The 14,319-nt window shown below is 45.6% G+C and overlaps 1 protein-coding gene across 2 annotated transcripts in view; it reads right to left on the bottom strand.

Moving 5' to 3' along the window:
- LOC140065389 (uncharacterized) overlaps nt 1–14,319 on the bottom strand; it is a 61,735-nt gene that overhangs the window by 25,024 nt on the left and 22,392 nt on the right. Inside the window, exons 3-4 of one of the 2 annotated variants that reach the window (XM_072112993.1) lie at nt 10,101–11,428; nt 7,471–7,484 (exon numbers count right to left, since the gene is read on the bottom strand). In XM_072112993.1, the coding sequence (XP_071969094.1) occupies nt 7,471–7,484; nt 10,101–11,428 (1,342 nt within the window). Of the gene's footprint in view, nt 1–7,470; nt 7,485–9,570; nt 11,552–14,319 lie in introns of those variants that run through there. The other variant, XM_072112992.1, reaches the window with a different exon arrangement.

Raw genomic sequence — 14,319 nt, 5'->3', positions numbered from 1 at the left:
ATTGGTTGCCATGGGCAACTAGAAATATTCTGACTTTCAGACAGCTTGATAAATCTTCCCCAATGACACAGAATTGAGGCACAGTCACAAGTTCAAGAAAACTAGGAGTGGATGAACACAATGGGGCTCTTGGACTAGAATTTGGGGTCAGAGGACTTGACACAGGGGTGAAGGATCGTAAACATCTCTTCAGCCGGTTCTCCTGTGTACCAGGAGTGATGGACGGTCTCCTCTTGAAATCTTGTAGACTTCAGGGGAGAGACTGTCCCTAACTAGGTATTTCTCACTCTCCCAACGCCCATCTAGCTTACTGGTGGGATGGTTGTTTTTTAGCCACACTCGTTCTCCGGGGGCAAGAGGTTCAGCGCAGACATTGCGGTCAAAGTTTGTCTCAGGCTTCCTCCACCCGATGGTCCACAATTTCTCTGGCATCCGCCAGGCGCCTCTGGTGTTCCTGAACCCAATCAGTCTGGGGGAGTAGAGATTGGGAGTCAGGGGGTTCCATGTCCAAGGCCATATGTGCAGCGAGATGGCCATGTCTCCTGAACATCAGGTAGTAGGGAGTGTATCCTGTGGAACAATGGGTGGTATTATTGTACAGGTATACTAACTCCGGTAGTAATTTGCAGGGCTCAGGGTCCTCAGCATGTTGATAATAAACAATTTTATTATTATTATCCCCCGACGGAGGAAAAGAAAGTTGTCACAGAAGGCCATAAAGACACATTTTAAATACATTACAAAAATACAAAAATACCACGTACATACAACATATATTGAATAAAAACTACTAAAATATACACAATAAGAAACAAACTCACAATTTACTGATCTAAGAGACCCGGAAATTATAAGAGTTTGGTTCATTTTCTCACAGAGTCCATTGCCCTGAGGATGGTAGGCTGTGGTCCTCAGCTTCTTGCAGCCATAGAGGGTACACAGCTCTTGGAACACTTGTCACTCGAATGCAGTTCCCTGGTCCATAAGGATTTTATCCGGACAGCCATAAGGGAGGATGAAGCTCTTCTACAAGGCCGCTGTGGTGGTCCTGGCGGACAAGTCTCTGACTGGTACTGCGACCACAAACTTGGTGTAGTGGTCGATTATTGTCAGGGCATACGTGTGACTGGATCTGCTGGGCTCCAACTTCACGTGATCCAGAGCCAGGACCTCCAGAGGCCGTTGGCTCACAATGGGATGTAGAGGGACCCTTTGATTGTGTCGCTCTCATCAAGCGATGGCGCTTGCTTGGCATTCCCAGCACCAGGCCTCGATGTCGGGCTTCATGTTCACCCAGTAGTAGCTTCAGTCTTCTGAGTGCTGAAGTGTTCGGACTGGTCGTGGTACATATCCAGCACTATCTTGGCTTCCATCTGGGGAATCACAATCTGGTACAGCCGGTCATAGGTGATAGGATCCAGAGTTCTCCTTTTCAGCTGGCCCTGATGCATACTCAGAGTCTTCCTCTGGCGTCACAATTGGGACAATTACCCATTGGCTCTTCTCTGACGAATCCGTTCAGGCACTCGCCAACTAGAGAGATAGTCCATCAGTTCTCCTATGGCGCGGCTATCAGCCTGCAGACTCATACATAGGTCTTTTTCTGCCGGTGGCGCAGACTCTTCTGGTGGGGTAGCTTCTGAGGGTAAGGAGTAGACTCTCTGGGCCTCTTGGCGCACAAATCAGGCATAGAACGCTGGTATCTCCACATCTTCCCACTGAGCATCCATGGAGGGTCCCTCCCACTGGTCAACGAGATAGGACAGAGCATCAGCATTGTCGTTGGTCTTGCCAGCCCGGTACTTGATAGTAAAATTGAAGTTCGCTAACCTGCTGCTTCAGGACTCCAAGCCGGGCGGTGTTCAGATGCGCCAAGGGATTGTTGTCTGTGAAGACAGTGAAGAAGGAAGCAGCTAGGTAGTCCTTGAACTTTTCAGTAACAGCCCAGACTAACGCCAGAAACTCCAACTTGAATAAGCTGTAATTCTGGTCGTTCTGTTCCCGTTCTCGAAGGGAACGGCTGGCGCAGGCTATGACCCTTTCAGTTCCATTCTGAAGCTGGGATAGTACAGCTCCTAATCCCTGCTTGCTGGCATTGGTGTAGAGTATGAAGGGTAGATTGTAATCTGGGTATCCTAACACGGAGGCTCAGTCAGCCTTTGCTTCAGCATTTGGAAGGCTGCTTCTCACTCTGCTCTCCATTGGGGTTGTGAAAGCCGTCTTCTCCCTATCTTCAGGTGCCATGGCCACTTGCCAATAGCCACTGGTCAGATCCAGGGTAGAGAAGTAGGCAGCTGACCCTAGGGCTGCGAGGGATTCCTTAATTCGAGGCAAAGGATAGGCATCCTTGTGGGTGATATTGTTGATCTTTCTATAGTCAACACAGAAGTGAAGAGTTCCATCCAAGCGGGGCAGTCCATGGGCTGTGACTCTCCCAGATAACATTGGCTGTCTTCTTCTCTTGCACCAGCTTCTTCACCTCTTGGTAACGGGCTAGAGGAATGGGCCGATACCTCTCTTTGATAGGAGGGTGAGAGCCAGTAGGGATGGTGTGTTGAATCAGGGTAGTCTGCCCAAAATCCAGCGGGTGTTTGTTGAAGGCCTGGTGGTGCTTCATGACGACATCCGGGACACTTTGTACTTGGTCTGCAGGAGTAATATTGTTGTCTCCAATATTGAGCTTCAGACACCAGGACTGCTCGGCAGGCTCACCTTCACCACTTTGTTTCACCTCCAGCTGTTGGGAGGCAGACAGAGAGGTTTCCACTAAGTCTTCAGAGTGGACGCTGAAGAGGGTGGCTATGGCTTGGTATCTTCTCAGATCCACTGGGGAGTCTCCCACGTTTAGCAGTCTGATGGGTACTTGTCCTCTAGATACTGTGACTAGGCTCCTGGCGACTAGAATGGGCAGGTCTTCGTCAGCTGGTAGGGGTTCTTCCATAGCCTGGTAGTCTTGCCCTTGAACGCCCATGCAGGCTTGGCACCATATTAACGTCTCAGTCCCAGGTTTAAGGCGGACAGGTTGTGGATCCTTGATCCGGGCTCTGCAGATTTCTCCATTGGGGCCAGCAAACTTCTGTTGCGCCGCTAGGACTTGCATGGTCTCCTGAATTGCCTTCCGAGAATCACTGGGCACGGTTGGTAGAGAGTTGTAGAGAGCCTTCAGCACTTCAGGGTAGCAGTTGCGGAGGACGTTGGTACCCAGTAACAGGGAGAAGGTACCGTCTTCGGGCACGTGTGTCACCACTACGCCCTGCCTGGTTAACTCTGTATAGAAGAAATATGGAAAAAATGAGCACTATCGGGGCGCCAATTAGATACTCCACTGAAACAAAAATAGTGTCTAGGATATTAAATTTATTGTTAAAACAGGCCAAAATACAGAAAAAACATAAATAAATATGATAAAAGACAGGTCCTATGACGCGTTTTGGGTGCTTGGACCCTTTTTCAAATATGGACAAACTTGGGCTGGAGCTGCTCTGTGTATATGTCACAGGCAGCAGGCAGGTGGCTTTGGGACACTAAACCCATGCCATAGGTTTGCCACCACTGCCTTAGAGTCTGTAGTATGTGTCCCTGGTAGATAGATGGGGCACCCTTGATGGTGATACAGTCGTAACAGGGACCAGACAGAGGCAGTGTTATGCATAAAAGTAAATTACAGTGCTTCGAACCAACAGCTACAACAGGCCAAAAGATTCTGTACAAGTGCAGGTTACTGGAGTGATCTTGGAGAGGGAACCTCATGAGTTGGGTCACCAGTCTGGATGCAGGTGCAGGCTGTGGTCAGAGCATGTGCTCTGAGGTGTCTCTGGTAAGAGAGCTGGATTCCAAGAGAGCGTGTCACTTCCTGTCCAGGGGTTTTGTTACTCCTTCTGGTCAGGTGGTGGCTCACTCCCCAATCACATTCCAGTTCACAATTAAATGCATTGAGGTATATCATTGGATGACAACATTAAATAATGTTAACCTTTGCTTATCCAGGCAGTATCTACCGCTGCACAATTACCTCTCTATATACTGGATGGTACAAGGGGCTTATTCGCAACTACTCCTCTGCCCATGCATCGGCAGGGACGTTGCAAACGTATTCCTTAAATTCTCTAAGGATAGATGGAACCAAGCTTCTTTCATAGTATCATAGTATGTAAGGCCGAAAAAAGACGCAAGTCCATCAAGTCCAACCTGTAAGAATTAAATAAATGTTTAACCCGTGATATTTTTTCTCTCCAGAAAGTCATCCAGGCCTCTCTTGAACACGTACATAGGGTCCGCCATAACAACCTCCTGCGGCAGAGAGTTCCATAGTCTCACTGCTCTTACAGTAAAGAACCTTTGTCTATGTTGATGGTAGAATCGCCTCTCCTCTAGGCATAGAGGATGCTCCATTGTCCTATGGACTTTTTACGGGGCAGCCTTGATGAAAGTCCATATCTCGGCACTTAGCGCCTTCTTGGAATTTAAGTTAGCAGATTGTTGGTAAAAAGGTTCAACAAGGGGGCTTATAGAGTCCCTCCTCATGTGCAGTCTTCTGTTCCTCCTTGGGACCTTAATTTAGTATTATCAGTACTGGTTAATACTCCATTGGAGCACCTTTCCCAGGTTTCTCTCCGTTTCCTTAGTTTCAAAACAGCCTTCTTACTAGCCATATCTACCACTAGAAGGATGGGGCAAATTCATGCTTTTTCCTGTAAGGCCCCTTACTGTAGGTTGTATCAAAATTCCACTGCTAGCAAGAAACATGTCTCCCTTCCTTATACTCTAACCTTCGAGAATGAGAATTTCCTACGTTAGATGTATGTAGGTGTATTTTATTATACTTACAGCGGACAGAGGAATTTGGGGCTATGACCATCTCCTTGTACAATTCCAGGGGTCTAACAAGGGTAAAACGGCAAGCAAATCTACAATTGACCACTGGATTAAGAAAGACATTCCTGTGCCGTCTGGACTAAAAACTCATTCTACAAGGCCTATGGCGGCTTCCCGGGCAGAGCATGCTGGTGTGTCCTTGTTACAGATTTTTAGAGCAGCTGCCTGGGATCACCCAAATACCTTTTTCAAACAATATAAATAAGATCTTTCAACAAATCAGGACCTATCTTTTGGCCGCAGAGTGCTGTCTGAGGTTATCTCCACCTGATTACTCTGTTATTCCTCCTCGTGTGCCGCTGTGGATGCGGGAATGGGGTGGGGGGGGTGAAGATGAAAATAACACTTATCGGTAATTTCTCCCTTTGCCTCCACAGCAGCAAGTTTTTGATTCCAACCTTTTACATTTTATGTATTCATTATAATTGGTAAGTGTCATTTTCATCTTTCATTAGTAGCAGCAGCAGCATGTATGTGATATTGTTAGTCATCATTATTAAAATGGAACTTTCACCTATAAAAACGCCACTAAAGTAAGCAGCTCCTAGTGCTACAACAGATGCAGCAGTGTTACAATGCTAGCGTTATCAAAAACATCCGGAAACGCTAGCAGACACTGCCACGATGTACGCTAGAAATGCAGGTGTCAGGATCGGATGAAGTGGATCCTCTGGACCACCACGGGAAATGGTACTAGCCGATACCTGAGACTGGAATCAAAGTGGCACCTGGCCTTCACCAGTGCCCGCTGCAAAGCGGGATGGTCTTGCGGCGGGGTGCCACCAGGTCATTCCACAGGTGCGACTAGCCCGCGTTGCCTGCCAAGGTCGAGGTACTTTTGCAGGAGGCAGTCTCGTGGTAAGGTTCAGTTGGTCAGGGCAGTTGAAGGTGAAGTTTGTATGCGTGGTTCATGCGCTTCACCACCTCAAAAGGCCCCAGAAAACATGGTCCAAGCTTGTATCTAAGGATTTTCAGCCTATCGTATCTGGATGAAAGCCAGGGTTTTGGTGCGGGCAGACGCCTGAAGTAGAGACTGACGAGTCTGTTCCCAGATAGACCTAAGTTCTTGCACCAACTCTTCCACCACAGGCACATCCAAGGGAGCGGACAGAGGAAGAGGTGGTTGTGGAATTCGTCTGTAAACAATAAAGAAAGGGGCTGCACAAGCAGACTCCGAGTCCAGGGAGTTATAGGAGAACTCTGCCCACGGCAACAAAGTGGACAAGTCCTGTCTTGACGGACAGAGACAAAATGATGTAGGTAACAGCCCAGATGGTACGCAGAAGAGAAGTACAATTTCACCTGCAGCTGATTACACAGGGATCGCCAGGAGCGGGAGACAAACTGGACCACTGGATACGAAACAATATGTAATGGAAGTCCATGTAGCCGAAAGATGTGGGTGAAGAACTGGCTGGCAAGGCGAGGAGCAGATGGCAGACCTGGCAGCGGTCGGTTACCACCCGGATGACGGTATTCACATGAGGAAGATGAAAGGTCCGTGACAAAGTCCATAGCCACGTGAGTCCATGGGCAGCTGGTTATCGGCAATGGCATCAGGAGACCAGTGGGTTTGAGGCGTGATGGCTTATTACGAGCACAGGAGGTGCAGGAACCCACATACATCTTGGACCAGATCTGATGAGGAGGTCGGCATCTGGCAAGACATTTCATTAAAGGGGGCATCTGGGTGGACATTTCATTAAAGGGGGCATCTGGGGTGGACATTTTATTAAAGGGGGCATCTGGCAGGACATTTCATTAAAGGGGGCATCTGTGGTGCACCTTCCATTAAATGGGGCATCTGGCTGGACATTTCACTAAAGGGAGGCATCTGAACTGGAAGGGGGGCTGACTGTGGACTGGTAGGGCTATCTATATACTGAGGGGACATATGCTGCTGCTGTCTATATACTGAGTGGGCATGTGCAGGAGCTATGTATACACTGTGTGGGCACATGCAGAGTCTAGCTTGTCAGGGCTCAAAATGTTTTTATCTAAAATAAAATTGTGTATAATGTTATGTATCAATGTGGGAATGGACACCGGCGGGGAGCCCACAAAAATCTTCCAGTCAGGGAACCCAAAATTCCTAGTGGTGGCCCTGGATGTGAGCTGATGATGTCACTGCTTCTCAGTCCTGCAGTGCACAGCAAGAAGACAGAGGGGACTATGAGAGGGCTTTTTTGTACAAATTAGGCAGAGGGGGCACATTAAGGTGGCTGAAGTGACATTGCAGGGTGCTGTAAGAGCATTACTGTAGGAGCTTTGGGGAATATTACTGGGGCACATTAGTGGGGGGCAGTACAGGCTGTTGGGATATCGTTAGGGTACTGTGGGGGGCATTGCCATGGCTGTGCCAAAGCAGGTTCGACTTGCTGCGGCGGGATATTACCAGGTCGCTCCACAGGTGCAACTTGCTAGCGGTTTTTGCCAAGGCGGGGTACAGAGTCAGCAGGCAAGATCGGTGTCAGGAATGTAGCGGAAGGTCAGGACAGGCAGCACAGGATTGGAGTCGGGGATGTAACAGAAGGTCGGGACAGGCGGCAGAGAATCGGAGTCAGGAACATAGCAGGAGGTCACAACCAGTAATACACAGTCAGGGAACGCTTTCTCAATGGCTTTCCTCAAGTGATGATCAGCGCCAATCAGCGGCGCACTGGCCCTTTAAATCACAAGGAGCTTGTGTGCGCGTGCTCAAAGAGATGGGGACGCTTGTGCCAGACAGCGGGAGACATCACTGGAACGCGGTCAGGTAAAACAGCCTTCCGAGGCTATGCTGAGGGACTGGGAGGTGTGGGTCGCAGGAGCACCCGTTACCGTACCCCACCCCCTGGCCTCCCCCTCTTCTTCGTCTGGAGAAATCTCTGGAGAACAACACGGTCCAGGATGTTGTCTTCAGGCTCCCAGGATCTTTCATCCTGGTATGAACCACTTCCAGTCGATAAGGAGGAACCACAACTCTCTAACTGTCTTCATATCCAGAACCTCCTTTATCTGAAAGATATTATTATACTTTATTATCCCAAACGGGAACTTAAAGTGTCACCTCCGCAGTACATCAAATTGACAAGACATCACATATGTACTCACATAACAACATAATCACATAGGAACACGTATACCATGTAACAGAATAAAAACACCAATACAATAAATATGAATAAAATTTCACCCAATATTCGATAAATAGTTACTCGCATAGATGATAAAGTAATAAAATGGTACCCATTTTCCAATAATCTCACTTTTTAAAACATCCCTAATTCTCCCCTAATTAAGATATTTGATAGCTCGAGAGCGGCCGGTATAAATGTCTTTTTAAATCTCTCCGACCTGCAACGCAAAAGAATAAAACGGGAGCTAAAACCACTAATCTGCGCTTGCACTACACCATGCATTGGGTGGTCACTATTATTTCTAATTTTTTCCAATTTCTTTATCATCCTACACTGTACAAGTTCCTCCCATCTGTCAAATTGCAGGCCTACTATCGAGGAGGCTTTCTTAATTATTTTATCCATCTTTTGACAATCCCTACTAGAGATACAGTTGCCCCAAGCCACTAGGGCAAATGCAAACGCCCTAGTGGTGGAATCAGCCTCAGGAGCAGACTATGCCGGGAGAAGCGGTACAGGATGACTGGCTTCAGTTGAGAGACATGGAAGGGGTTTGGGATGCGCATGGTGGAAGGAAGACGAAGCTTACACACGACAGGATTAATGCGCTTCAGTGCCTAAAATGGACCCAAGAAGCCGGATGTACCTAGAAGACAGCCACACTTTATCAGCCAGGGAGAAGACTGAAGGGAACCTGCATTTCTTCTCAGCCTGGGTTTTGGTGCGGGCGGTCGCCCAAAGTAGAGTGCTTCCGTTTGCTTCCAGATGGACTTGAGATCTTGAACCAATTCTTCCACCATGGGAACATCAGAAGGAACAGACAGAGGGAGAGGTGGGCGTGGATGTTGTCCATAGACAATAAAGAAGGAACTGCACCGTCAGAGAATCGTAGAGAGAGTCCAGAGAATCGTAGGAAAATTCCGCCCAAGGCAACAGGGTGGACCAGTGGTTCATTTGCTCGGAGACACAATGGCATAGATAGCAGCCCAGAGTCTTATTAACTCTCTCATAGGTCCAATTTGGTGAAGACTTGGCTCCACGAAGGCGGTCAAAGAGTTCTGTGATCTGAGGTAGTGGTTCTTCACCGTAACTTTATTAAGACCGCGATACTCAATGCACGGGAAGAGAGAACCATCCTTCTTGGCCTCGAAGAAGAATCCGGCATCAGCAGAAGAGGACTTACATATGAACCACTTCTGCAGATTCTTCTCCACATAAGCCGATATAGCCATGGTTTCAAGTACTGACAGATTATACACCCGACCCCGTGGCAGAGACGTGCCCGGCAACAGGTCAATAGGGCAGTCATATGGCCAGTGCTTGGCCTCCTTGCTTCTCCGAGAAGACATCCGTAAAGTTCATATATATGGAACGGGGAGGCCCACCAGAGGCTTGGAGGACACTGGAGAGGCAGTGGTGGATACAGGATGAGTTACCCCCAAACAGCATGACTGGCATTCCAGTACCGCCATTTTTATGTTTTTCTTTCATGGACATGTCTTGTGTGCTCACCCCGCTCATATGTGTGAAAATATTTGAGATTATTGTGTACATGAAACGATTTTTATAAATGAGGTTTCAGTTTTTCTGTCATTTTTTTATTGATTAAAAATAAAATTAAAAAGTTTTTGTTTTTTGAGAATGAAGGAAACATTTACCGTACAAATATATGAAATTGCATGACTACATATCCATGCAGTGTACGACAAGTCACGGTCTCCTAGAGGACAGAAGTCATTAGTCAGAGTCTCCTGGGAATGACCAGTGGAGGCCCCAGCGAGATGTCACTACAACAACAAAATGGCTGCTTCACTCGATGATAAAGAAGATGTGATTCGTGGCTACAATATTTTCTAGACTTAAATGTGAGTGGGATTTTGTCTTTGTACGAGATTCTTTGAAGAGTAAGGTTATCTGCACACATGGAAGAATTTACCCCCAACATCAATTCCACAACCATTTATAAACCTGCAGAAAAATCATCTGTTTTTATGCTGCAATATTGCTGCCTGATGCTCAACTTCTGTACCACAAAATCCACTGCATGTCCAAAATCCATGAGGATAGTATCTAGCCGCAGTGAATTCTCTGATGTTTAACAAGAACTGATTTTTGGGTAAAACATTTCCCACATTCTGAACATGAAAATGGCTTCTCCCCAGTGTGAATTCTCTGATGTTTAACAAGATCTTGTTTTTGGACAAAACATTTCCCACATTCAGAACATGAAAACGGCTTCACCCCAGTGTGAAATCTCTGATGTTTAACAAGATATGATTTCTCATTATAACATTTCCCACATTCTGAACATGAAAATGGCTTCTCCCCTGTGTGAATTCTCTGTTGTTTAACAAGATCTTGTTTTTGGATAAAACATTTCCCACATTCTGAACATGAAAATGGTTTTTCTCCTTCATGAATTCTCTGATGTTTAACAAGATTTGATTTACCATTAAAACATTTCCCACATTCTGAACATGAAAATGGCTTCTCCCCAGTGTGAATTCTCTGATGTTTAACAAGATCTGATATTTGGCTAAAAGATTTCCCACACTCTGAACATGGAAATGGTTTCTCCCCAGTGTGAATTCTCTGATGTTTAATAAGATCTGATATTTGGCTAAAAGATTTCCCACACTCTGAACATGGAAATGGTTTCTCCCCAGTGTGAATTCTCTGATGTTTAACAAGACCTGATTTTAGGAAAAAACATTTTCCACATTCTGAACATGAAAATGGCTTCTCCCCAGTGTGAATTCTCTGATGTGCAACAAGACCTGATTTTAGGAAAAAACATTTTCCACATTCTGAACATGAAAATGGCTTCTCCCCAGTGTGAATTCTCTGATGTTTAACAAGATTTGATTTTAGGAAAAAACATTTCCCACATTCTGAACATGAAAATGGCTTCTCCCCAGTGTGAATTCTCTGATGTTTAACAAGATCTGATATTTGGCTAAAAGATTTCCCACACTCTGAACATGAAAATGGCTTCTCCCCAGTGTGAATTCTTTGATGACTAACAAGATATGATTTTCGGCTAAAAGATTTCCCACACTCTGAACATGGAAATGGTTTCTCCCCAGTGTGAATTCTCTGATGTTTAACAAGATCTGATTTTTGGACAAAACATTTCCCACATTCTGAACATGAAAATGGCTTCTCTCCTGTGTGAATTCTCTGATGTTTAACAAGATCAATTTTTCGGAAAAAACATTTCCCACATTCTGAACATGCAAATGGCTTCTCTCCAGTGTGAATCATGTGATGTCTAGCAAGAACTGATTTAGTTCTATAACATTTCCCACATTCCGAACATGAAAATCGCTTCTCTTCTGCGTGAATTAGTTGTTGTCCAATATCTGATTTCTGGATTACATCTCCTTTCCCAGTCTGTGATGATGAAAAAGATTCGTCAAATAACAAAGAAACAGGTGGAGGACCATTGCTGTGTAGTGCTGAGGATGGATCTCTGTCTTTATATGTATCTCCTTCAATTTCTTCTACTTTAGAATCTGTAGATATCAGATGTCCCTCCGAGCTCCTGCTGCAGTCATCTGCCCAAAAAACATAAAATGTTATAATATTTTGATATTTTATAGATTCCCTTTCTAGGCTGCTGAAGATCTTTAGAACCTTCCTAACCCGAGCTCCTGTTTAGAACGATCAGTGCTCAGTAAGTTTGTGTTAGGCAAAGGGCCGAGTACAGTATATACTCGTGTATAAGCCGAGGTTTTCAAAAAAATAAAATAAAATGCGCTGAAAACCCTCACCTCGGCTTGTACAAGAGTCAATTAAAAACTAAAAAACTTAATACTCACCCTCCGATGTCCGAATCCTTGGCGCAGCTCCCGATCTTCCGTGCGGTTCCCAGTGGCTCCTTTTCTCTCTTCTTTCTTCTGTCTTGTTTCTTCTCTAGCCGGCAGAGTCGAGTCCATGTGACCTGCTGGCGGGCGCACACTATGCTGCAGCGCTGTCGCCGCTGATGACGACACTGCCGCATCATAGTGTGCGCCCGCCGGCAGATCGCATGGACGCGACTCTGCCTGCTAGAGAAGAAAGAAGGCATAAGCGGCCGGTGATCGGGAGCCGCGCCGGGGGTAAGTATTAAGTTTTTTATTTGTAACGTGCTTAGCAGGGGCCTGGCTGTATAATACAGGGGGCTGGCTATATTCTACATGAGGGCTGGCTGTATACCACATGGGGGCTGGCTGGCTGTATACCACATGGGGGCTGGCTGGCTGTATACCACATGGGGGCTGGCTGGCTGTATACCACATGGGGGCTGGCTGGCTGGCTGTATACCATGCACTGTTAACTTCTATGAACTATATACGAATTTTTAATATGTAACACACATACTAAGCACAATTGCACTTTGTTTTGATCGTAATGAATGGATCACATTATGTCTTCGATTTTAATGAATTGGCATTATCCCATCTATATACAATGGTTTGTGTATAGATGCACGATATGCACTAACTGCACTTCAATGAAATAACATATTTTGCTTTTTTCTTTTATACCTAATCTCTCATAATAACATGCTGAATTGAAAGTTCAATTTTTATATGACCAACATAGTATCTACTTTTCCCCGCGATATTTATTTGTGTATTCCGTGTCTGTATTGTGCATTGTACCCATTGCAAATTATTGTACCAAAAACATCAATTTAAAACCTACCTGTCTTGGAGATGAGCACGCTCCGCGCGTGCGCTGTCCGAGCTCCCGTCTTGTGGCTGCGCCGCTTACTATCGTTGCCAGGACACTCCTGGTGACATCATTTAGGGGCCGGCTTGAGTTCCGGTCACGTGCGCGGTCATGTGATTGGATCCGGACATCACTGCGGATGTGCGCCGCAATATCCCAACACAGGTGCAATGTATTTGCCAATTGATCCAGTATATATACTTCCGTGTTTACTTCTGTCATATGCCTCCTGACGAAGCCGCAGGGTGAAACGTACGTCGAGGTTCTTGGACCGCGGCGTGTTTATGTGTCCTCAGGCAAGATGACACAAGGTATATATGGGTCTGAGTAATATATTTGATTTTGGGATACATTCTTTTACTATGAGAATCCTTTTCCCCTGTGTTATCCTCAGCTCTCAAACTGTTGCATTCAATTTCTGCTGGTGGTTACTTTCGTCATAAATACTGGCAGCACTAGAATGCAACTTTGTTTTCCCTGTTTACCTTTGCCAATATTATCCAATTACTGTTTTATCTATGTGGACATGTTATAACTGGTATTGTCCCCATAGTTTTCTTTGGCCTCAGTCTCTTGCCAAGTGCACATACATGCTGCGGTAGCTTCTATATCTACCCACTCTTTCAGCCAGATATTTCTTCAAATGTGATAGTCTTACGGCTCTCCATATGATAAGTGTTGTTGTAATTTACAAATTTATATTTCTTGTTATTATATTGAATAAAATTTTGAAATTTTATACTTCGTTTACATAAATTTGTGCTCTCGCCCTCTTTTGGTGCATAGTAATGGCTCTTTGAGCCGAGCGAGTGGGTACATTTGGGTGATGACCCCTCCCTTTTTTGAGGTTTTCCTTTGGTTGGTTAACATGTATACCACATGGGGGCTGGCTAGCTGGCTGTATACCACATGGGGGCTGGCTAGCTGGCTGTATACCACATGGGGGCTGGCTAGCTGGCTGTATACCACATGGGGGCTGGCTAGCTGTATACTACACCCTCGGCTTATACTCGAGTCAATAGGTTTTCCCAGTTTTTGGTGGTAAAATTAAGGGTCTCGGCTTATACTCGGGTTGGCTTATATTCAAGTATCTATGGTAATATGCTTTATCCATTGTCTCAGAAAAAAAGAGAAGAGAAACGATACGGGCACCACGTATGTAAATTCAGGATAAATTGTTTTCACTTATTTAACCCCTTAACTACCTGGCCCTTTTTTGCTTTTTCATTTCCATTTTTCACTCCCCACCTTCAAAAATCTATAACTTTTTTATTTTTCCATGTAAAGAGCTTTGTGACGGTATTTAAGTGATGGTATTTAATTTTCCACATCGTGTACTGGAAAGCGGGAAAAAAAATTCCAAATGCAGGGCGATCACTCCACCCAAAGACTGGAGTGGATCCCTTAATGCGATAATTACATAGTTGGCAAAGTAGGCCGATCTTGTGGGTCTGAGAGCCCACTTTGATGCCCAAGATGTCAGAAAAGGATTTAGATGTATAGCATGCTAGAGATACATAGGCAGATGGTTCCGTATAGAGTGCTAAAATTCCTCTCATTTTACAGAAAATCCAAACTTGCCCAACACCTCTTCAAGGTAGCCCCAGTG

The sequence above is a fragment of the Engystomops pustulosus genome, chromosome 6, assembly GCF_040894005.1.
Source record: "Engystomops pustulosus chromosome 6, aEngPut4.maternal, whole genome shotgun sequence".
Taxonomy (NCBI): Eukaryota; Metazoa; Chordata; class Amphibia; order Anura; family Leptodactylidae; genus Engystomops; species Engystomops pustulosus.
The sequence above is the reverse complement of the archived record's forward strand: the minus strand, read 5'-3'. Positions and strand labels throughout refer to the sequence as shown.